Source organism: Pteropus alecto, unplaced genomic scaffold, assembly GCF_000325575.1.
Source record: "Pteropus alecto unplaced genomic scaffold, ASM32557v1 scaffold55, whole genome shotgun sequence".
NCBI classification, from domain to species: domain Eukaryota; kingdom Metazoa; phylum Chordata; class Mammalia; order Chiroptera; family Pteropodidae; genus Pteropus; species Pteropus alecto.
Genome location: NW_006436813.1, coordinates 1,434,985 through 1,459,290, shown reverse-complemented (window position 1 = coordinate 1,459,290; position 24,306 = coordinate 1,434,985). Strand labels below are relative to the sequence as shown.

General features: G+C 33.0%; 2 protein-coding genes across 18 annotated transcripts in view; both read left to right on the top strand.

The window, feature by feature from the left end:
- The window catches only part of LOC102896535 (E3 SUMO-protein ligase RanBP2), a 54,847-nt gene extending 35,759 nt beyond the window's left edge, over window positions 1-19,088 (top strand). Inside the window, 10 exon segments of the mRNA XM_025048493.1 lie at window positions 1-642; window positions 3,726-3,896; window positions 4,548-4,640; window positions 4,958-5,136; window positions 10,017-10,221; window positions 12,477-12,578; window positions 15,981-16,123; window positions 16,812-17,085; window positions 17,206-17,540; window positions 17,907-19,088. The exon segment at window positions 1-642 is cut by the window's left edge and continues 49 nt beyond it. Coding sequence (XP_024904261.1) covers window positions 1-642; window positions 3,726-3,896; window positions 4,548-4,640; window positions 4,958-5,136; window positions 10,017-10,221; window positions 12,477-12,578; window positions 15,981-16,123; window positions 16,812-17,085; window positions 17,206-17,540; window positions 17,907-18,212 — 2,450 coding nt within the window. The 3' untranslated portion in view covers window positions 18,213-19,088.
- Window positions 19,089-21,175: 2,087 nt separating this feature from the next.
- The window catches only part of CCDC138 (coiled-coil domain containing 138), a 165,210-nt gene continuing 162,079 nt past the window's right edge, over window positions 21,176-24,306 (top strand). For 8 of the 17 annotated variants that reach the window (XM_025048480.1, XM_025048483.1, XM_025048481.1 and 5 more), the window contains exons 1-3: window positions 21,179-21,345; window positions 22,480-22,537; window positions 23,790-23,910. In XM_025048480.1, coding sequence (XP_024904248.1) covers window positions 21,253-21,345; window positions 22,480-22,537; window positions 23,790-23,910 — 272 coding nt within the window. In that variant the 5' untranslated portion in view covers window positions 21,179-21,252. Of the gene's footprint in view, window positions 21,346-22,479; window positions 22,538-23,789; window positions 23,933-24,306 lie in introns of those variants that run through there. The other 9 variants (XM_025048473.1, XM_025048472.1, XM_025048485.1 and 6 more) reach the window with 5 other exon arrangements.

Genomic DNA, 24,306 nt, shown 5'->3' with positions numbered 1-24,306 from the left:
GGGTGTGGACTGCATGTGATTTTGCAGACGGAGAAAGAAAAATAGAACATTTAGCTGTCCGTTTTAAACTACAGGATGTTGCAGACTTATTTAAGAAAATATTTGATGAAGCAAAAATAGCCCAAGAAAAAGATTCTTTGGTAACACCTCATGTTTCTCTTTTGACCACTCCCAGAGAGTCACCATGTGGCAAAATTGCTGTAGCTGTGTTAGAAGAAACCACAAGAGAGAGGACAGATTTAATTCAGGGTGATGATATAGCAGATGCAACTTCAGAAATTGGAGAAGTGTCTAGCACATCTGAAACAACAAAAGCAGTGGTTTCTCCTCCAAAGTTTGTATTTGGTTCAGAGTCTGTTAAAAGCATTTTTGGTAGTGAAAAATCAAAACCATTTGCATTTGGTAACAGTTCAGCTACTGGGTCTTTGTTTGGATTTAGTTTTAATGCACCTGTAAAAAATGACAGTAGTGAAACCAGTTCAGTGGTCCAAAGTGGATCTGAAACAAAAGTGGAACCTAATTGCGAAGAGTCAAAGAACTCTGATATCAAACAGTCTTCAGATGGCAGAGTCAAAAATCGCTTTGCTGCTTTTCCAAAGGAAGATTCCTCAACTAATTGCACATTTAAAACACCAGAAAAGGGTAAGCACTTAGTCTTAATAGATTAAGCATAATTTCTTATTTAATTTTTTTCTTTTAATGTTTATCTTGCTGCAGACTTTTTGTGGGATACTAATGTTTTACTAAAAGCTGGGTCATGAACACCGTGCTTTGTGAACAGCCAAAAAATATTGCGCAGATGTTTTTTCTCCCTAAATAAATTTACCTGTGAGTGTTCAAACAGTAGCAGAGAGTATGTGTGTAAGTTATTTAAGAGATTTTAATAACTAGATGATACTTATATCATGCTTAGGCAGAGCACACTAACCCAGTACAGTACTGAAGTTTAGTGACACATACTTGAATCATGAGCATTAACTTGGATTTTTAAAGTGTTCATTGTTTATTATTATCTTCTTGCCACTCAAAAAGACATGGTGCTGAGATGTTCACATTTTATATAAGGTTGTCTTGCCACTATTTATTAAACGAGCAAAAAGTGAACCTTTGGGATAAATGAAAATGTAAAACAGCCAAATTGGTATAAATTGAGAGACCCTGGCTTTTTATATTTTAAAATCATATTCAGTTTGATTCTAAAAATGTTCAAAAATTAAACTCTTTATTTTCTAGGATTTAATTTTAGTCTTTTTAAATCTGATCCAATGGCTTTTTGGACCAGCACCCCTTCCTCACAGCCTGAGAACAAAGGTATAGCGCTAGAATTCTCAATATGAGATGACATCAGTTTTTTTAGCAGCTGATAGTTTTTAGTAAAGTAACTATGGCTATATGAAATTGAGTACTTAACACTACAGTGTGCATGTTGAAGAATGCCAGTTCAGAGCAAGTAACTTTTGACTGGTGGTATAACACCCATTAAAGCTTTTTTTTTTTTTTTTTAATGTACTTGGATGTCCTGTTTTCTCACTATTGCCTAACATTATTTTGAGGTAGATCTTTGTAGTTAGTCTTTACCTTTTGCTGCTTTGTGTTTCATTACTCTATTTTTTTTAACTCTGCCTAATGAAAATCTATATTTTATCTAACCTTTATCTTTAGCCACTAATGTCAGCCAGTCTACAAACATGTGATGGCAACAGCATGTATATAGCATGAAATAGAATGGCTCTTCAGGGCTGTTTTTTTGGACATGGTTTAGAAAAATACTGTATTCGAAAGCAGACCCCATTTTTAGCCATCACAATTATATACCTGGTATGTTATATATATGGTATAGATCTTTTGTAAAAGTAAGTATTGGTACTAGATTGGAATATAAGAAATGTGGGATCTCTTGAAGACCTTCAGGAGCAAAGTTAGGGAAATGAAAATTCAATGTTAAATGTCTAATAATATATTTTGAGCAACCCAAATATGTTAGATGTTGGTAAACAAGTACAGTGATGAAATGATCCTTGATTTCTGGGACCTTCAGTTTTAAAGTATACCAATTATACTACCAGTCTAAGTAACTCTTAACTTTTACTTTTAAGGATACAACTTTTAAGAAATTATGTGAAAAGTGTGAGCTTTCTTCTGTAAAGGGTATATACTTACACACAGACTGAGGGCCCTCGGTTAAGAATCCCTGGCCTACGAGTAAATTTACCAATATACACTTCAGGACAAAGAACCTTATTCGGTTTCAAGTCTGAGAATGTCACAGTCCCAGAGGATCCTATAGATGAAGACTTTAGATATGAGGAAACTAGGGCCCAGCAGACTGTCCAGTATGCCCAAGTTGTCTTTACCAGCTCACAGCAGAACTGGAACAAGAATCTTTATCTTTTGGTGTTCATTTACTGTTCCTGGCTAGGAATCGATACTGTTTTTGTAATGAAAGAGAGTGAAAGGCAAGTAATATTGTAAAAGGGCTCTAGTTCTCTAGACCTGTTCCATCCAATAGAAATAAACATGACCTTAGAGTATAATTTAAAATTTTCTAGTAGCCATACTGAAAAATGAAACAGGTAAGAAAAAAAGATGAAATTAATTTTAGTATTCAGTTTAACCCATTATATCCAAAGTACCATTTCAGTTTTTAATCATTATTTTATATTCTTTTTGGTACCAAGACTTCAAAATCCAGTGTGTATTTTTGAACTTGCAGCACATCTCAGTTTGAACTGACCACATTTTAAGTGCTTAATAGCTTCATGTAGCTAGGCTACTATATAGGACAGTGCCAGTTGGTAGATAATATGCTTCATGAATTGCTTATGTTCCTTTATCTAGATCAGTTCCTTTATCTAGAAATTCTTTTATAGACTATAGAAGACTGTATGAAGAATTTCTTTTTTGAACTTGCAGCACATCTCAGTTTGAACTGACCACATTTTAAGTGCTTAATAGCTTCATGTAGCTAGGCTACTATATAGGACAGTGCCAGTTGGTAGATAATATGCTTCATGAATTGCTTATGTTCTTTTATCTAGATCAGTTCCTTTATCTAGAAATTCTTTTATAGACTATAGAAGACTGTATGAAGAATTTCTTTTCTCCATTTTTTGCCTTTTTTTTTTTTTGTTAACCATTGTTGGTTTTTCAGCTATAGAAATTCTCACAATATTACCTATAGGATAACAGTTTTTATTTAATTTTGCTATTCTTGAAAATGCAAAACTGTATTTTACTAAATCACCCACCATCCTTGGCAATTGTTAACTTTCCTTGTTGGAACTAAACAAGTTTGGCTTTGTATTAGTTTTATATTTACACTAATTTTTACTTATGATTGCTTTAATTTTTTCCAGTTTTTGCAAATGCATGGATATTTTGCGAAACTGTTGTTTAATATGTCAAATATGGTTATGGCAGCACTTTTTAAATACTTTTTTAAATTATAGCCATTAATAGTACATTTTTTCAATGGTCACTAAGTAAAAGCAGGATTTTTTTGGTTTTTAGTAGATTCTGTGTTCACTAAAGGTTTTTTATAGAACATTAAATCAGTCTACTAATTCTAATTCATTATTGTTTTAGAGTTCTGTCCACATCAAAGTATATGTGTTTTTTCAGTTTGCTATTTTAACCTAAAGATAAGTTTCATGGTTTTTATTTTCAGTTAGAATATTGATGTTAATAACACCTCGTCTTTATCAATTTTTTGACTTCTGTTATAGCAAAAGAGATGAAAAAACCTGAAGATCCTCTCTCAGATGACGATGTTTTCATTGTATATGAGCTAACTCCAACTCCTGAACAAAAAGCTCTTGCAAGCAAACTTAAACTTCCTCCAACTTTCTTCTGCTATAAGAATAGACCAGATTATGTTAGTGAGGAAGAAGACGATGGTAAATCTTTTGTTACTTTAAAGTGCTCTGTTCATATGAATCTTAACTGGGGGGTATGGCTAAATTATACTAAGCCTGCTCTTAGAGTTCATTATTACTGTTCTTGCAGGTAGATGTTTATGTTAATGTATTTGTAAATAGTCAGTGGTTGTAATGATTGAAAGAATTGCATTTATTATTAAGTAAGCATTTTTTGGATGGCTGCAATGAGCAGGGCAGGCATTTTGAGGTATTTGAAAACAATCATAATTTCCTTGGGAATCCTAGAAAGATGGGAGAGTGAAAAAGGCAGACAGATATTTGATTATGGGAAACTGTGTGTGCCTTATCAACATTTTTAAGTAGGGGAACTATATGCTCCGAAGTTTCAGTAGGGCCCATTGGGTAGTGGTATAGATGATTGGATTATGGGACATGAAGATAGGAAGATGAGCTAAAATGGTAATAGAACATCTCAAACATGAGGATAGCCTCAATGAAAGTTCTAACAGTAGAAGAGGCATTAGGGATATAGAATTGGCAAAATTGGTTGGTATTTGGATGTGGGGAATAAGAAAAAGTGTGAAGTTGGAGATAATTTCTAGGTTTCTGGCTAGGAAAACTGAAATTTGCTAGAAATTTTTTATTTAACAAAATCAATTATACTTTAAGATGAAGATTTTGAGACAGCTGTCAAGAAACTTAATGGAAAACTATATCTGGATGACTCAGGAAAATGTAGACCATTAGAAAAAAATCTAACAGGTATGTTAAAATTACTAATTATACTGTCTTTTAAAATCTGTTAAAAGGAATCTCCCAATCTTATTTCTGTAATTATCAGTTTTATTTATGTATCTACAATATTTAGATACTGTATTCCTGTGGTGATTTAAAATATTTAAAAATATAGAATGAAAAGCATTGTTCTCTTGGTGGTCTTTGTTTTCCATTAGCACTGAAAGATCCTGTTACCTGGGTCTTTAATTTGTAGATTACATTGATGGCCATTGTTATAGAATATTTGACTTCATCTACTTTTATCTTAATGTTCTTTTGCTTATGTTGTATGGAATTTTCAGAAAATGAGAAAGAATGTATTATTGTTTGGGAAAAGAAACCAACAGTTGAAGAGAAGGCAAAAGCGGATATATTAAAACTTCCACCTACATTTTTTTGTGGAGTCTGCAGTGATACTGATGAGGACAACGGAAATGGGGAAGATTTTCAATCAGAGTTTCAAAAAGTTAAGGAAGCCCATGTAAGAACATCTCCATTGTTTTCCTTCTGATTCAATTGGCTTTGTTGATGCAGTAAATTGGAATGTTCTTACCAAAAGGTAATAATGAGTTGTAGCAAATCAGTTAGGCATCTAACAGTCAGCTATGTCCAAAGAAGGAAGAATTTTGATCTACATAGAGGACTATAAAGGTTAACCCCTGTGCATAGGTTGGGTTTTGGGGAATGGGGGGTAGCACAGACGATGCAGATATTTCTAAGTATGTCTACCACAATACCAGCAACAGTATTAAGTGGTTCATTTTTCATGCAAATTAGTTTAGGATAGGCAGAGTGGATAGGAAATAACAGCATTTGAAAGCTAATTAATTCCCTTGGCTTATACTTTGCCTTGTCAATAATTTCATGATTTGATTACTTTCTTAGCTCAAATATAGTGATTATTTTAATAGCTATTCATACCTTGGTGTCTTAATTTGTATTCCACAGAAACTAGAAAACAAAGTCCATGTCTAGTAATTGTTTACAATCTAATATTGACATGTACTCAGAATGGTTCTTTGCCCCCTCATGTAATACTTTTTGTTGTAAAGATGGTTAAAATGAAAGAAAGTCTTGGAGTTAGTTATATGAATGCAGTGGTGTATTTTAGTGGTTTATTTATTTATTTAAGTGGCTAGAGAGAGAGAGTGATGTGGTCCAACACATGGTCTGGGTCTAAGAAATTTACTGCCTTTCATAGTGTGTCTCTGAGGAGTATAGCTGGCTTACTTTTTCCAGTTGTCCACCTAGGATGTGCCAACTGTTCAAGCAGATTTAAACTTATTCATCAGTGCACATGTAGTTAATGGCCATCAGCTAATGTAATGACATCACTTTGTCATTTATAATAGAATAGATTTATTTGAACTTCGAACTATTTGAAGTTTTAGCATCAGTGGCCTCTCTGTGCTAAATCTAAAGAGTATTTTAAATCATCAACAGTTTCCCTGGACTACTTGGAAGTACACAGTGTATAATTTCTCTGTATTCTCTAATAGCTGGCTGCTAGAGGCTTTATCATGCAATTATTTATTCTGCAAATATAACATATTAATAATACATTTGGATTATGCTGTTGAACCATGTAATTTAAATGTGGCCTTACTCTTAGGTGCAAAACTTAAAAAATAATTAAACTTATTTAAAATTATTTATTTTAGAACTTAAAAATAATTTCAGAACTGATGTGCAGACTGAGTTGTACATTGTTTATTCTTTTCCCACCTTGTGGTACCGTTTTAGCTGGTACACAAGAACTTGGTCTCTTTTGTCAGTGTTTTGTGAACCATGTTTATATGTGTTGAAATATTTCATTTGAGGTTATTATTGTGTTACTTTTAAATATTCATTATTTTTGTAACTTAAAATCTTCTAAAATATCCTGTATCATAATGTTCATTAAATAACAGTAGTAGGGGCTGTCCAAAAATAACTTTAGTACAGAAGTTAAATATGATCAATCACTGTAAAGGTTGAAAAAATGCCACAATATGTCATTTTGCAGGAGAGCTCCCTTTTATACACAGAGATGAAACAATTAAAAACTATTAAAACTAAAATATGCTATAAAGGATTTAGATTTACAGTCTCTTAGAATGCATCTTGCCTACTTTATATTCAGTTAAATTCATACTGGATTATGCAAGTTCTTCAGATATGGCAACTTGCATAAAATGCCTGTGTGTGGTATTTATAAGCACTTGCTATGAGTTAGCACTGTGCTGAGAATTGGGGATATAGTATTGAATAAAACAGAATTTGATTTGCTTGCATGGAATTTTCTGTTCAAGGACTCTAATGAGAGGGTGGATTAGGAGCTGAATTAAAACACACCCTTCCCCAAAATAAAATAATCTAGCCTACAATTTTTGGACAACATTTATTGTGATATAATTTAATACCATATGATTCATCCATTTTAAAGTGTGTAGTTTCAGTGGTTCTTAGTATATGCACTTGGTTGTGCAACCATCACCACAGTCAATTTTAGAACATCTTCATCATCACCTCTAGTAGTCACCACCCTTCCCCATTTCCACTCAACTCTTGTAGCCCTAGCTAACCACTGATGTACTTTCTGTCACGGTAGATTTGCCTATTTTAGATGTTTATATAAATAGATTATAATATGCGGCCTTTGTGTATGGCTTCTTTCACTTAATATTTTTGAGGTATATCTATCTACATTGCCACATAGATCTGTATTTCATTTCATTTTACGGCTGAATAATACCACATTTTATTTATCCGTTCATCTGTTGATGGCCATTTGGGTTGTTTGTGCTTTTTGGCTATCATGAATAATACTGCTATGATACTCTATTTGACACATAGAATGAATTATCTCTTGTGCTTCAATACATCAAGAAATAATGACCTTTTTCATTTGCATTAATATTTTTATTTACATGAGTAAAATTCACTTTGTTGTATGTATATGTGTGTGTGTTTTATGAGTTTGTATACATACCTGAATTCTTTTAATCCCCACCACAAATAGGATATAGAGCAAATCTTCCCCAACCCATAACCTCTGGCAACTGCCGATCTGTTTTCTGTTTCTATATTTTTGCCTTTTCCAGACTAATATATAAATGGAGTCATACAGTATATAACCTTTGATACTGGCTCTCCTAACCCAGCATAATGCCCTTGAGGTTTGTACAAGTCTCTGTGTAGTAATAGGTTGTTCCTTGCTATCACTAAGTAGTAATCCATTGTGTGAATGTACCACAGTTTATTCATTAATCCATTGAAGGTTATTTCCAGTTTATTTTGCTTTCACTGACTTTTTAAAGTGGAAGTTTAAATTACTGATTTAAGACCATTCTTCATTTCCAGTATAAATATATAATTCTGTAAGTTTCTCTGTTAAGAACTGTTTAACTCCATCCCACAAGTTTTAATATGTGGTCGTTTCACTTTCATTCGATTCAAAATACTTACTTTCCTATAGACATTCTTTTTGTGATATACACCTTAAATAGTGGGTGGTATATTGCTTTCAAGTATGTGGTGATTTTCCAAATATTCTGTTATTGATTTCTAATTTAATTCCATTGTCTGTGTAATATTTTGAATAACTTCAGTTTTTAAAGATTTAATGAGTGCTATCTTGGTGACTACTCATTGTACACTTGAGAAGATTGTGTGGTCTACTATTTTGGGGTGGAATGTTCTGTAAATGTTAGTTAGATAAATTAGTTGTTGCTATGTTTCCAGGTCTAATATATCCTTGCTAACTTTGTGTGTTCTATTGATTATTGAGAGGAGTATTGCCAAACATAATTGTGCATTGGTCCATTTTCCTATCAAGTTTTGCTTCATGTACATTATTAGGAAGTATTCCCTCTGTTTCTATTTTCTGGAAGACACTGTAGTAATTGGTATTACTTCTTTCTTAAATGTTCGAAAGTATTCACCACTGTAAGTAGTAACCGTCTGAACTTGTTACTACTTTTTTGGAAGGATTTAATTGATGATACATTTTTTTTAATAGGTAAACTAGGCTTATTCAGATTTTCTTGTGTGAGTTTTGGTAAGTTATATCTTTTAAGGAATTAGTCTGTTTCATCTGTTACCAAATTTGTGGGCATAATGAAATTATGATGTTCATTAAAATTTATCACCCTTTTATTGTCCATGGATCAGTAGTGATGGCTCCTCTTTCATTTTTGATATTAGTAATTTGTGTCTTCTTTCTTGTTTTTTTTTTTTGTTTAGCCTGGCTAGAGGTTTATGAATTTTTTCGACCTTGTCAAAGAATCAGCTTTTGATTTTGTTGATTTTTTTTCCTTTTAATTTCCTGTTTTATTGAATTCTACTCTACTTTTCTTTATTTCTTTTTTTCTTCCTGCTTTAGGTTTGCTTTTCTTTCTCTATCTTAAGGCGGAAGTTTATTAATTTTACATCTTTTTAATATATACATTCAGTACTACAATTTCCCCCTTCCTTGTTCTTGCTACATTTCAGAAATTTTGAGAAGTTGTTTAATTTTTATTTAGTTTAAAATATTTTTAATTTGTATTGAGGCTCTTTTTTTTTTTTTTTTAAATTTAAAATGTGTGCTGTTTGGACTCCAAATATTTTGGGATTTTTCCAGCTATATTTCTGTTAATGATTTCTAGTTTAATTCCAATGTGAACTACGAGTATACTTTGTATGATTTCTATTCTTTCGAATTTGTTAAGCTGTGTTTTATGGCCCAGAATGTGGTCTTTCCTGGTAAATGTTCCATGTGAGCTTGAGAGGAAATTGTATTCTGGTGTAATTTTTAAAATTTCTGTTACTGTATTTTTCAGTTTTAAAATTCCCATTTGATCTTTTTATATCTTTTATTTGTTAATCTTTTCATTTGTTTTAAGGGTATTTGTCCTTACCTCTTGGAGTTTTGTTATAATAGCTTCTTTAAAGTCTTCTTATCTTTCAACACATGGATCATTTCATGACATCTCATGCCGTGGGCAGAGAGCCAGAGAGTTGGCTTTTCTTGAGACCTTTTCCATCTGTGCCATTGGTAACTCCAGTTTTATGGGCTGCTCTAGCACCCTGCTGAGATACTGGGGGAGGAGCAGAAAACCCCCCACAAGGTACTCACCACCAGGTTATCCCTCAAGGTTTTTGTATTTTATAATCCTGGTTTCATCCACCTTTCAAAGGCTTCTTATAGTTTTTCTCTTTTAAGTCTGTTCAGTTTTAAGTATTGGGAGAGAGAGGATGGAGTGTGGAAAGGGAAAGATAAGATGAACTGTGTGTGTTAGTCTGCTTTTTCTAGACCTCCTAGTCCTCTTTTTTTTAAAATAAGGTATGATCCTTTTTGTCAGTCATTATTTAATGGCATGTATTACTTCCTCTTTGCAGAAATCTCAGAACGAGGAAATCACTACTACGACTGATAGTGTGTGTACAGGTGGGACTAAAGTGACTGTACCATTTTTATGTAAATCTGAAGATCCAGATTTTATTAACAAATCTATTAGTTTACCACCTATTTCTTCTGGAACTGTGGACAAACCTGTAGATTTGTCTACTAGGAAGGAAGATGATGCAGATTCTACAAGCCAAGGTAAAATTTGATATATATTTATAAAAATCTTCTAGGCATACATTTTACAAGGTAGACCTGTATGTTTGAAAAGATAGACTTATAAATGTAGATCCTAAAACTCCCTTTCTTAAATTTTGAAATATATAAAGGGACATAAGGTATTTATAATAATCAGGAAGTCATACTGTCTTGCCAACAGATAATAAATATTTCTTTTTTTAGAGTTGTAGTTATTAGGGAATACAAAATATTGACTCTGACTTATCTACCTGAGAATAAATGACAATAGTTGGCTTACGTGGAAATTTTCTTTGTGATAGTATTTTCATTTGAATATAGCAGTCCCCTCTTTATATGCCAGGGATATGTTCCAAGACCCATACCCTCCCTCTCCCCGCCGTGGATGTTTGAAACTCCAGATAGTACTCAACCCTATATATACTGTTTTTTTCCCATGTATACAATCATCCCTCAGTATCTATAGAGAATGGTTCCAGAACCCCTCTCAGTTACCAAAATCTGCAAATACTAAAGTCCTGTATATGAAATGGCGTAGTGTTTCCACACAACCTAGGCACATCCTCTTGTATACTTTAAATCATTTTTAGATTACTCATAGTACCTAATGCAATGTAACATTTTTTGTTGTTGTTGAATATATTTGACCTGAGCCTGGTTGAATTCACAGATGATGCAGAACCTGCAGATACAGGGGGCCAACTATACAGACCTATAATAAAGTTTAATTTATAAATTAGGCACAGTAAGAGATTAACAACAATAACAAATAATAAGATAGAAAAGTTATAACAATATACTGTAATAAAAATTATGTGAATGTGATCCGTCTCTCCCACTCTCTGATGATGGAGATGGCTACTAAGTGACTAATGGGTGAGTAGCCTATACAGCATAGATACGCTGGACAAAGGGATGATTCATGTCTCGTGTGGGATGGAGTGAAATGTCTTGAGATTATATCACGCTACTCAAGAACAGTGTGCAATTTAAAATTTATGAATTGTTTATTTCTGGAATTTACCATTTAATATTTTTGAACCAGCATTGACTGCGGGTAACTGAAATCATGGAAAGCAAAGCTGCAAATAAAGAAAACTGCTGTGTTGTGTGAATAATATTATGACTCAAGTATATTAAAATTGTTTTAGATATATATGGTAATTGTAGAAATATTACAGTAGGTGTGTTAAATGTTTATTATAGTACAATTGACCTTTAAACAACATGTATTTGAATTGTGTGGATCCACTTATACGTGGATTTTTTTTCCAATGAATACTGTTAAATAGATTTTCTTTTCCTTATGATTTCCTTAGTAACATTTTCTAGCTTACTTATTATACAAAATATGTGTTAATCAACTTCTGGTCAACAGTAGACTATTAGTAGTTAAGTTTTGGGGGAGTCAGAAGTTATACTCAGATTTTTGATGCACAGGGGGTCGGCATCTCTAACCCCCCTAAGTTATTAAAGGGTCACCTATACTTAAATATCTTTTCTTTTTCTCTACCTGCTTTATTAAGTATTCAATTATAGTAACTAATATTTGGAATACTTTTCCATTCCTCCCGCCCCCATTCCAGTTGATATTAGGAGGGGGGAATCTTTTAAAATTGTATCTCATTGTATGTGTACATTATATTACCTAATTTTTTCAAAAGTACTGAATAAGTCACAAATATTACATTCATAGGCACTTTAGAGTCAATATTCTAGAAGAGGAAGATAATGTCAGAGCTAAAATCACGTTTTCAGATGAAGAAAGTAAGTCAAAGGACTTTAAGAGATCATGCAAGCTGCACATTGGCAGAATTAAGACCCCCAAACTCTTGGTGACCAAATATGAATAAGACATTCATTTTTATGAGCTTATCATTTATAATAGAAAACAGAAAAAGATCTTTATGAAGATGTTTCCTGAAATTCTGTCTTTGCATGAATGTTTTAGATTATAGAAGACAGTATAAAGCAAAAACTATATATCTGGCTCATTTTTAAAAAATTATATTTGGCATGCTTTTAGAATAGTGTTCATTGAGACTGGTGCCTTTAAATTTAGTAATACTGAAGAAGCTCAGAATTGGCTGTATTTTATAATTTTTCTTCAGAAAAGTAACCAGAAGATATGCTCTACACCCAACCTACCTTGTTAGTATAGATGTCCTATCCCCATTGTCTCTGCGTCCTGAATAAAACTTTGATATTTAATGTATATTAAATAAACTATTAAATTGCTCTTTTCCTTTGGCCAGTGGAAAGCAAAATGATTTCGTTTGGATTTGGAAGTAGCACAGGGCTGTCATTTGCAGACTTGGCTTCCAGTACTTCTGGAGAATTTGCTTTTGGTTCCAAAGGTAAGATTAAGAGGAGAGAATTTAATGATGTAACTAAGTTGGACATTTCTTCCTCTATCTCCACCTTCCAGTTTGATTAGTGTTTTTAATAACGAAGGGCTTCTATATTTTACTATTATTTTTGACATTTTTTATTATAACCATAAGAATTTTCTCTTAATTCATTATAAATGATGCTGATAGTCCTCCCCATCATGAAATGTGGAACCATCTTTCCAGTTTGGAATTACCTTGATTTTGATACATTTTTCTTTTAGCTATACTTTTACATTTGGTTGGTCAATGTTTCAAGATTTGCGCATCTATATTTTTTTAAGGAGATTATTTTGTAGTTTTCTATTTTTCCAGTGTTATTGATTAGATTTTAATATAGGACTATGCTAATTTATTGTACTAAATTTATAAATAAGCTTTCCCATCTTTTCCAGTGGTGTTTCTATTTGTTGCTTTGGTGGGGGTGGGGGGAGGGGTTCCATTTTGGTATCCTTCATAGAAAATAATCCATTTCCTTGATTGTTTCACATTTATTAGCATATTATATTTTCTCATTCTTATAGTGTCTTTCATATATCTTATAGTACCACCTAAATAGTTGTACAAAATATTTGATTTGTGGAATAAATTTTATTGAAGATAGATAGATAGATAGATAGATAGATAGATAGATAGATAGATATTTACATGCCTAATCTAATTAAGAATAGTATTCTTCCCTGTCACATATTTATAATTGTTTCACTTAAGGAGACACATATAAAACTTTTAGAAATTACCTTCAGATACTAAATTATGTTGGAATTCATAACTTAACTGATGTCTAGTTGCTTTATTTTTGTTTTAATTTATTAAGTAGCCTGAGTCACAGGATAAGTCAACAAGTACAGCAGTATAGTGGATACAGTTGTTCACATACACATACACACACGCCAAAGCCAAATAAAAATCGATGTGTTAGGTTGTTATTCAGTGTAACCTTTTCAAAGTACTCTCTTAATACTGTATAAAGTGTGAAATAGGCAAGACTCAAATCTCATGAGACGAAGCATGCTTTAAGCCCTATCTACTGACATGCACTCCTCGAGTGCTGCTTGTCATTTTTCAGTGAGATCATTCACCAGGCTGTTTTTTAAAATACAATTTCTTACTTTATTTTGTTCTTAGATCTGAAAGGAATTTGTGCTTTGTCTTTTCAGAGAAGTAGCTTTTGGTTTATCAATTCTCCTTTTGTTTGTATCTTTTATTTATCTTAAGATTTTGCCATTACTTTTCTTTAAATTATTGTTACTTGTGTGTTGAATGCTTCCTTTAATTAAATTATGCCAACAAGCACAAAATAGTATTTGAAACTTTAAATCCCATGAAATCAGCTTTTTTTCCCATAGGTTTTTACGCTTTTGTAAATTTCTCGATAATTTAGAATTTCAGTCTTGCCTTTTTTCTCTTTGATTAAGAGCTTGTAGGACTTAAATTTTTTTAAAAAGAGGTTATAGATTTCACTATAACTTGGATTTTTTTTTTTTTTAAAGTACTTGTTCCTGGCATTGCATGGACCTTTTTGATCTTAAAGGTTTTTGTTGGTTTTAAGCTCAGAGGAATCTTTTTTCCCCCCCTTCTCTTCTCTTACATATTATTTCTGTGGTGATTACTTTATTCGTTTTTTTGTTGTTGTTGATCATTTCCTTTATTTTTATTTCATTTTGTTTTCTTTTGTTCCTTTTTTTGTTTCTATTCATTTTCATCTGAAAGTCCTGTTTACATGGGTCTATCAACCATTCCTTATCTGTTGTGTAATATATATCTTATATGGGAACTAAGAAAATAAGAAGGAACACTTGTTTAGCTATTGCCCGCCTTTGTCAGTGATTGCAATTTTATCATATTTCCTTCAGATTTTGTAGTGTCATCATTAAACCTGGACATGTATAGAAGCCACCTAGGTACTTTACCTAGACTTGATATTGATTGTTGACATGCATATTTTTATACTTTTACTGTCTAAATTCTTCCTGGTCCCTTTAGGAGCAGTGGTTCTCAACTCTTGGCTTCCTATTAGAATTTCCTGGGAGCTTAAAAAAAAAAAATCCCAAACCATCTGATAGTTAAATTGAGCTCTCTGGAATGGTACTGCAGGCATTGGTATTTTACAAAAGCTCTCGGTGCGATTCTAATATGCACCCAATGTTAACCATTGCTTTAGAAGAAGTTTGAAAATTTCTGCCACACCCCCAAGGATATTTGGGGTAATTTAAAAAATTTCTCTGCTTGAGATATCCTGAATCAGTTAATTTTGAGCCTTAAACCTGCATATCATCTACATCCCTCGTTACTATTCTCAGGAAGCCACCACACAACTTGAGATTGTGTTTTTCTTATTTTCGGAGCATTCTTTTGCAGTTATCATCTTAAGAATTTTTTTAAATTTTTTTCCTGGTTTTTTTTTTTTTTAACCCTTATTAATCTGACTTAGATGGAGTTAGTTTTAGTTATTTTTTTTTTTTTTTTTTTTTTTTTTTTTTTTTTTTTTTTTTTTTTTTTTTTTTTTTTTTACCCTTATTAATCTGACTTAGATGGAGTTACTGTTTTAGTTACTCATTTTGTTTTCTTCAGTGTGCCGAGTTACTGAATGATCTTTCACAATTTTGCCGTTTTATGAGTTTTTAGCACCAGATGGGGGATTTTCTAAGTTAGTGATTCATCAGCGAGTGATGAAAGTTAAGAGGTGTTTCTTTCCTCTGAGATAGTGGGGAATGTATTATCAGGGTGGGTCATCTCAGTTGAGATGACAATGAAGATTTTAGTTTTCACTTTCTCCAAGGTGTGAGGGAAGGTAACAGTCTTTGTTCCTCTGCATGGGAATGGGGAGTTTTTTCACCCCTCACCGTCTAGTATCCTTTGAGAACTTTTGGAGTCAGTGAGGTTCTCTCAGGGCCTGCCCAAGAAATCTAAGCTCCAACACCAGTTATTTCTGGAGGAAGTTGAAGTAGAGACGTTATATATTTAGACTGCTTTGGCTAATTTGGAAGTAGTAGATTTGGCCTCTTTTTAGGCTCAAAAGCTATTTTTCTCATGTGATAAAATGTTTTATGAAATGAAATACTTCTGGAGCTAAGTTTTGAGAATCCTAAGGTATGTACTTTTAAGAACCTGCTTCATTACTGAAAGTTATTTTGTGCTGTAATTTAGTATCATGAAGTTTACCTCTAAGGTTGATCTCATCTTTTGTACCTCTAAGCACTACATAAATTGAATTTGCCAGAATAATACAATTTTAAACATTTTTTTAAACTAGGAATATCTGTCTTACTGTTGGAAATAGATGTATTGTTGAAGTAATCTAACTAGGGGATTAAAAGCTTACAAAAATAGATACCACTGTTTAAAGTACCCTAATTTATTTATCAGATAAAAATTTCCAGTGGGCAAATACTGGAGCAACTGTGTTTGGAACACAGTCAACGAGTAAAGTTGGTGAAGAAGATTGCAGTGATGAAGAAGTAGTTTATAATGAAGATATCCATTTTGAACCAATAGTGTCATTACCAGAGGTAAATATTAAAGAATGAAAATCTTACTAACAAGTTAATTCACATTTTAGGTTTAAATTTCACATAGGCTTGATTTGTAGGGCTAGCTTTGTTTGTATTTCTTTCAGAATATTTATAATTTCAAATAGAAGCTCTGTTTATTAGAAGTTCAGCCTTTAAGTATAAAATTGTCTTCTTTGTCAAAATTTACATATAAATGTTTGGTAAATTATATAAAATTATTGAGAAGACCTAAATTTTTTCATATGTTTGAATATCATGTTTGCTTTATAACATAATCCTGGGAGTAAAAAAAAAAATCTAACCTCATACTTGCTGAAGTCCTTTAAATAAAATTAAACTCTGTATTTTCTGGACAAGAATGTCGTTTTAGACAAATTTGTCAATTTTCAACCTCAAGCAGTAGTTAATAATTCTCTTGAAGAACTTTTTGAAACCTGTCCTATAAAAGAATGTATTTAATTTCCAAAAGGAAGTAGAATACTACATAAAAAAAAATTTAATGACAAATCAGGTTTTTACTGCCTCATTCAAATCAGATTTATACCTAGCCCTAGGATTTATGTTGGTACTACAGTTTGAATTTATTAATGTCATTACAAAGATAATATTTTAAGGAATTTGTATCTTTGGAATTTGTTATGGAATATGTTATAAGCAGCAGCTTATTTTTCATCTACTGTCATAGGTAGAAGTAAAATCTGGAGAAGAAGATGAAGAAATTTTATTTAAAGAAAGAGCCAAACTTTATAGATGGGATCGAGATGTGAGTCAGTGGAAGGAGCGTGGTGTTGGAGATATTAAGATTCTTTGGCATACACTGAAGAATTACTATCGGATCCTAATGAGAAGAGACCAAGTGTTTAAAGTGTGTGCGAACCATGTTATTACCAAAACAATGGAATTAAAACCCTTAAATGTTTCGAACAATGCTTTAGTTTGGACCGCCTCAGATTATGCTGGTACATTCAAATGCTGCTTTTCATTTTTTGGACTTGGCTAAAATTTATAACAAATATATAAAATAATTCATAACAATTATTTTGATACTAAGGTCATTGTGTTGTTTTGTTGTTTAATAGATGGAGAAGCCAGAGTGGAACAGCTTGCAGTGAGATTTAAAACTAAAGACATGGCTGATTGTTTTAAGAAAAAATTTGAGGAATGTCAACAGAATTTATTGAAACTGCAGAAGGGACAAATATCATTGACAGCAGATTTATCAAAGGAGACAAATCCTGTGGTGTTTTTTGATGTTTGTGCAGATGATGAACCTCTAGGACGTATAACCATGGAATTATTTTTAAACATTGTTCCTCTGACTGCTGAGAACTTCAGAGCACTATGCACTGGAGAGAAGGGCTTTGGTTTCAGGAACTCTATTTTTCACAGAGTAATTCCAGAATTTGTTTGCCAAGTAAGTATTAACGGTGTAACTACTGAGGTCAAGGAAATGTGCCCCACACTGATTGGGAAATTTGTGTTTCTCTTCTCCTGTAATTTTAAGATTTCTTTAGCTTTTCCACACTTTAGTTGGTGTCACCACCCTAACATCCTATCTCCACAAAAACTTTCAGGCTAAAGTGGTTCAAATTTCTAATACTTGGTAGAAATTGAGGGTGGAAAAAAAGATTATCATTTTTGTCTTCTTTCAAAAAATGGATATTTCTTAGTTTCTAATCACATTCTTAAGCAAGCTGAGCATTTAGGATTTATTCTGTAGTGATTAGTTCTGTGTGTATTTCAGTATTCGGGCTTCCTATTAATCAAAATCTTTTTTCAGGGGGGAGATATCACCAAAAATGATGGAACAGGAGGACGGTCCATTTATGGAGATGTATTTGAAGATGAAAATTTTGATGTGAAACATACTGGTCCTGGCTTACTGTCGATGGCTAATCGAGGGCGGGATACCAATAATTCTCAATTTTTTATAACACTGAAAAAAGCAGAACATTTGGACTTTAAGCATGTAGTATTTGGTTTTGTTAAGGATGGCATGGATACTGTGAGAAAGATTGAATCATTTGGTTCTCCTAAAGGGTCTGTTAGTCGAAGAATTAGTATCACAGAATGTGGACAGATATGAAATCATTGTTTTTCACAGTAAATTTTACCTGTATACACAGTTGAATTGAAGCTTAGCTGTTATGATAATATGGTAATTATGTTCAGCTTTTGAAAATGAACGTTTCCAATGTATAAATGTAAAATTGCAGCTTATAGCTGTCGTCACTTTTTTATGTGTTATAATTGACTTTGCATGGTGTGAAATAAAAGTTTAAACACTGGTTTATTTCAGGTGTACCTGTGTTTATGTACTCCTGACATCTGTATTAAAATGGAATAATACTAATCTTGTTAAAAGCAATATAGACCTTCTCATACTATTGAAGGAATATTATATATGCAATTTAATTTTAATTCCTTTTAAGATATTGGACTTCCTGCATGGATATACTTACTATTTGAATAAAGGGACCAAAACTTGGATAATTTTTATTTTAGATTTGAAATATATTTGGTAATTTTAATTATTGGTGTGTTCATTTATGCATAGAGACTCACGAATGGTAGAGCCAGAGGGTAGAGACTTAACCAAAGTGCTCTTCAATAATCTTGCACCTCCTGTACAGTTAACTTCTAAGTAGAGTACCTTCTTTTCTTAAAATGATATGTAGCTTCCTGTGCCCTTTCAAAGGTATTGTATACATTTTAAACAAGTCGAGTATATCCTTAGATTTTTCTTTTTAACTTTTCTGTTATCTGTTTCTACTACCTCAAACTGCAGCTTGGTTCTGATAGAACTTGAATTTTCCCTTGCAGTTATTGTGATAAAGTATGAATATTTTACAAAGGTCTATACCATGTTCTTTGGTTAAAGATTTGCTTTATACTAGATTGTTGCAGTACCTTTTTCTGGTGAATTTTGTAGCAAAAATAAAGTGACAATTGTTAACAGCCATGACATTTAAAAAATTCATTACTGTGCATCTAATTCTTTGTTTGTTCTAGAACCACAGTAAGAACAATTAAAGTTCTGTAAACTCAGACTGCCACAGAGCTCCTAAAGAAGTGACTTTCTTCAAGTTTGATATACACTGAAAATTTATTTGGGAATGGCTAGTGTCAAAAATTAGTCAAACTGCTAATAAAGGGGGACATACTTATCGGCCTATTCAATACAGAACTACAAAGAAGCTATTTAGAGCACAAAATTTTGTATATTCCAATCATTCCAGTCGCTAACAGTGACTGCCTTTTGCCCTGTAGTGTTCTTCCCAGTGAAATCACCTCATTTAGTAAAAGACAGTGGAGTTTATTCTGTTCTTTGAAGAATGGAAATAAGCTATCCTATAATAAAATAACTGTTCAATCACCAAAGGAGGAAAGGGATGTCATGTATGGTTTGTGTAATGCGTGATGGAAAACGACTACTAAATCCACTTGGCCACAGCCAGATAACTGAAATAAACCTACCCCAATTGAACTACATGAACCTTAAAGAGAACCACATGTATGCATATTTAATAGTAAGAGTAGGCATTGTAATATAAGTATGTAAAGTATAATATACATGTAATATATAAGTTGCCATAAAGTATGTTGTAATTTTTCAGCTGAAACAGCTAATGCTTTTGTCGTGATTTTAGAATAAATTCTAAAGGCAAGTGCACTTTAGAGACTATTTTAGAGAAATCAGTTTTACACTGATTTCTGTGCTGTCCTAAAGCATTAAAATTATGAATCAAAACTTTAAAAACTAATACTTTGAGTTTAATAAAAATAATAAGTAAATCAACTTTTCCAGTTTTAGTATTCCAAAGATGCTAAACAGTGGCTTGAGGCTTTTTTTTTTTGAGACATTTTTAAGAAAGACTCACGTTTCAGGAAAGGACTTCGTGATTTTTCGTTATGTAATTGCTGATGTACTTTTAAAAAGTACTTTATATGTACTTTTAAAAAGAACTGGCTCGATTTTATATTGGCTCATTAAATTCTGCTTAAAGATAGAATATAAAGAAGTCCATTAATTGTATACTTTAATACTTTATGACAAAAGTATTGGTTTAAATAATTTTCAGATGATAACTTTTAGATCTTATAAAATTTTGGTAGTTGAGGAAATTTAAAGAATCCATAGAATCTAATTGTTAGTCCAGGCATGCTGTTGAATACTCAATTTAGAAAAGAATTATACTAGTGTAGTGTAAATGAGAGAAGTTTATTCAGTTTTTCACCAATTAGTTTCTGTTCAATATAGGATTGAGGTTGAAATACTATGCCAATAAATATTGAACACCTGCTAAATGGCAGGCACTGTTCTAGGCACTGGGGAAAACTGTTCAAAGTACATGCTCTCAGGAAGCTTACATTCTAATACTATCTAATACCCTGTTAATGCCACATAGGAAACAGGCCAGTGGCATGGAAAGAGAAAATAATTCTTTGAAATTGCTATGCTTCACAGTACTATAGGTTGATTTTCCCTCCTTTAATATTAGCAAAGGCCACCTTGATTATGTCCAAACACACGCTAAATGTATACGTCAGATACCTTATAGGCAAGAAGCGGGGGTACTACTAGGTCTTGTCTACCCTCGTGACCCCCTCGTCTGTGGACATATCTTGTGTGCTTTCCACGTACACGCGATACGCAAGGGTTAACAGAGAAGGTGGTGACTTCTTTCCAAAGCTATGGACCCCTGAGTCTGCGGTTGAGCTCCTCACTGAATGAGTCGCCAAGCCACAACTGCTTTGGTGCAACCTGGTATGTACGGTCGTCTTAGCTGTACCTTGGACACGACAGAGGAAAACTGAAGTAGCAAAAAGACACTGAAAAGATTAAACACCATTTATATAAACACCATTTATCAGCCCAAATAACAAACTAGTTAAAGGAATTAGTCATTAGATCATTCGACAGAAAAAAATGTACCGCAGGGACGTTTTTAACACGCACAAAGGGGAACAAGATCCTTAGGCTCCGTCCCAACGTCCCCGCGCCCCAGGAGGGGCGGGGCCGTGTCCTGCGTCCTCACGCACTTCCGCTGCGTGAGCGCTGGCGCTGCGCGTCCCGCTGCGTGTTTGAACGCTGTTCCCGGGGAGACAACGGTAGTCTCAGCGCGATGGAGCCAAAGGTTGTCAAACCACCCGGGCAGGATTTCATCGTGGAGCGTCTGAAAAGCCGCTACGGACTAGGAGGATGCTTCCCTGCCGAAGTGAGGCCTCGACCTTCCTCCTTGGACTTTTCTGCAGGCCCGCGGGCAGGCTCTTCCTGGTGTGAAGTTAGCCCCCCGCCCCTCAGCTGCACCCGGGGCGTCGGGCCGAGGTGCAGAAGGCCACCGGGTCTAGAGACGTTCACCAGAAAAACGGGTTTGCAGAAAATTAGCTAAAGAGGGGGAAAACAATTTATAGCCACAGATGTGTAAACGATGGGCGGATATTGCTACATATACGGGATAAACAAATTTTCTATCAGAAAAATTTCTTAACGTAACCTTTTGAAAGTTTATGTTCTACAAAGCGTGGTATGACATGGTTGAAAATATTTTTGAACTTTTTTACAGTAAAGAGTTCAGAAACAATTCCTTTAAAAGGTTTATTTTGAAATAATTTTAAACTCTAAAAAGTTGTCAGAATAATACTCTTTCTTTTGTGCTCTTAACTTGGATTTACCAGTTAACATTCTGCCACCTTTGCTTTACCATTCCCTCTCTCCCCCTCTTTTTGACTCCCTTTCCATAAATACATTTTTTTCCCCTGAACTGCTTGAGGATAATTTGCAGGCATTGTGACTCTTTACTCCCAAATACAAATACTGAAGTGTGTTTTTCCAGAAATAAGGGCATTCTCTTGTATAACCGTAGTAATAATTTTAAGAAACTTACCATTGGTAAAATAATATTATGTAATGTGTAGTTGATATTCAGATTTAACCAATTATCTCAATAATGCCCTTTAAAAAAAAAAAATTCCTGGTGCATAGCCAATCTAAGAATGAGCATTTTATTTGGTTTATTTTTGAAGACTGTAAGATAATTATGAGACTCACTTAGTTTTTCTATTTTTCTTCACTTTGGTTTAGTCTGATGATACCTCATGATTAGATATCGGTTATACATTTTTGGCAGAATTGCTACATGAATGACGTATGGCTTTCTCTGTCAGGAGACACATGATGTTGCTTTGTCTCATTATTGCTGATGTTAACTTTGGTCACTTGGTTAAGATTTCTCCACTGGTCTAATTACAAGTCTAAGCTTTGTAATTATTACATAATTTGTAGGGCACTATTTTGAGACTGTAAGTTGATTCTTAGTATACACATTAAATGTTGTCATTTTTTTTTTCAGTATGATTTTTCAAATTTTAATCAGACTAAATATAAGAGAAGAGCTTTAACTTCCTCAGGTAAGCCAATAGAGAATTTTGTGTATTTGGGGTTTTAACAAATTTAAGAGAAATGATTTTAAAAAAAATGTTTAGACTTTTAGCTATTGCCGGATATCTTTCTGATACTAAGCTTTTTTCAGTCTGGTAATCATGATTTTTGGGATGAATGTGTAAGATGTCTTTAAAAAGTAAATTGAATTTTTCGGTGTTTCAATTACAGTATTTCTGCCTTTAAATATATTAAAAATTGAGTAGTGAAAACTAATTGCTATTTTTTAGGCACAAACTTTTCCAAGTTATTAGGATAATAATTATTGCACTGGAGGAATTTATCAAATAAATGTGCTTGATAAAGATAATTAATACTGTGCGATTGGGTGGTTGAACATCATGGTAATCTGTGACTAACATGTATAGCTAATTAACTATTAGTGTTTTGATTTGTTGATACTTCTTAGACATTCTCTTTACTAGTAAGTAAAATCATTGAACTTTGAGATGGTTGCAACAAAACAGTAGTTAATATCTTTAAAGGTTCATCAGATGGTGGATTAGGGAATTTCCTTTTTTTCCCAAGTTTATTTCATTTTGAAATCTTGTTCAGTATGAAAAATATTTGTTATTACTGAATCTAGTATCTTAAAAATAAATTAAAATTGTATTTTAGTTTTGAAACTTGCCCTAAAATTTCCAACCTTACTATATAATTTCCAAAATATAACTAAAAAGTATAGCTCATTAAATTTCTGAGGGCCAAAAAATGAGTGTTAGAGAAGGGTGCATACATTTAAAAGTATTTTTAAATAAGTTATCAGAGAAGCTATCTTTTCCTTTTTTTCCCCCACTGAATTAAGATAGAAGCTAACAGTTTATTAAACAAATATTTAATATATAAAATGTATAAAATTTAAAAATAAAATGTTTAATGTTTAGTCTTTCTACTTGCTGTTTGTGTACTTGGAAAAATTTGCATAACTTCTCTGGTTCTTAGGTTCCTAACCATTAGACTAAAGTTAAAAGTACCTATTCTGCTTACTTCACAGGATTGCCAGGATTAAATAAAGTAATGGATGAAAGCATTTTGTAATCAGTAAAGTGCTATAGTAAAAATATAATATTTGATGCCTGTTTTCTAGAAATGTGCAATGGGGAGACATAAAAATAAGAAATCATTTAAATAGTGTTGCTGCCTTATCTTTAAGGAGCCTAGAATGAGATCATTAGTATCTGATCTTAGTAAGTATTCTCTATTTTCTTTTTTTATTAATAGGTGACTTGGATATCTACTCATCTGGAGATAAAATTGGTTCCTCATTAAGGTGTTATTCTGATGAAAGAAAGCATTCCACTACACCTCTTTGTAGCTCATTCAAGTACTTAAATGGGAACTGGTAAAGTGCCCCGAGACCTTAGGTTGCTATCTCTGCAGTGTCGCAAAAAGCTGCGAAGGGGTAAAGGGTGGATTATTTAGTGTTTGCTTTTCTATGAGAGGAAGTATAAGCAGTTTGGAGCTTGCTGGATAGTAGTGTGTGTCTAGTAGTGTGGTAAGCAATGGATTTCAGGTAGTTGAGAGAGAAATTGAAGAATTCTCTGTGGGGAGATGGTAACTACAAAATATGTATGATATAGTGCTGGGCTGTGAGGGGTTAACAGTTTTGTAGAGGAGATTTTACCCTGGGTGAAAACAAGTATAAAAATAGTGGACGCTGAGGTGAAATAAAATTCTAAATTGAATCCTATTAAATGCCAAAAATATGTGGCAAAAAGAAGTACTCTGGGTATCAAGG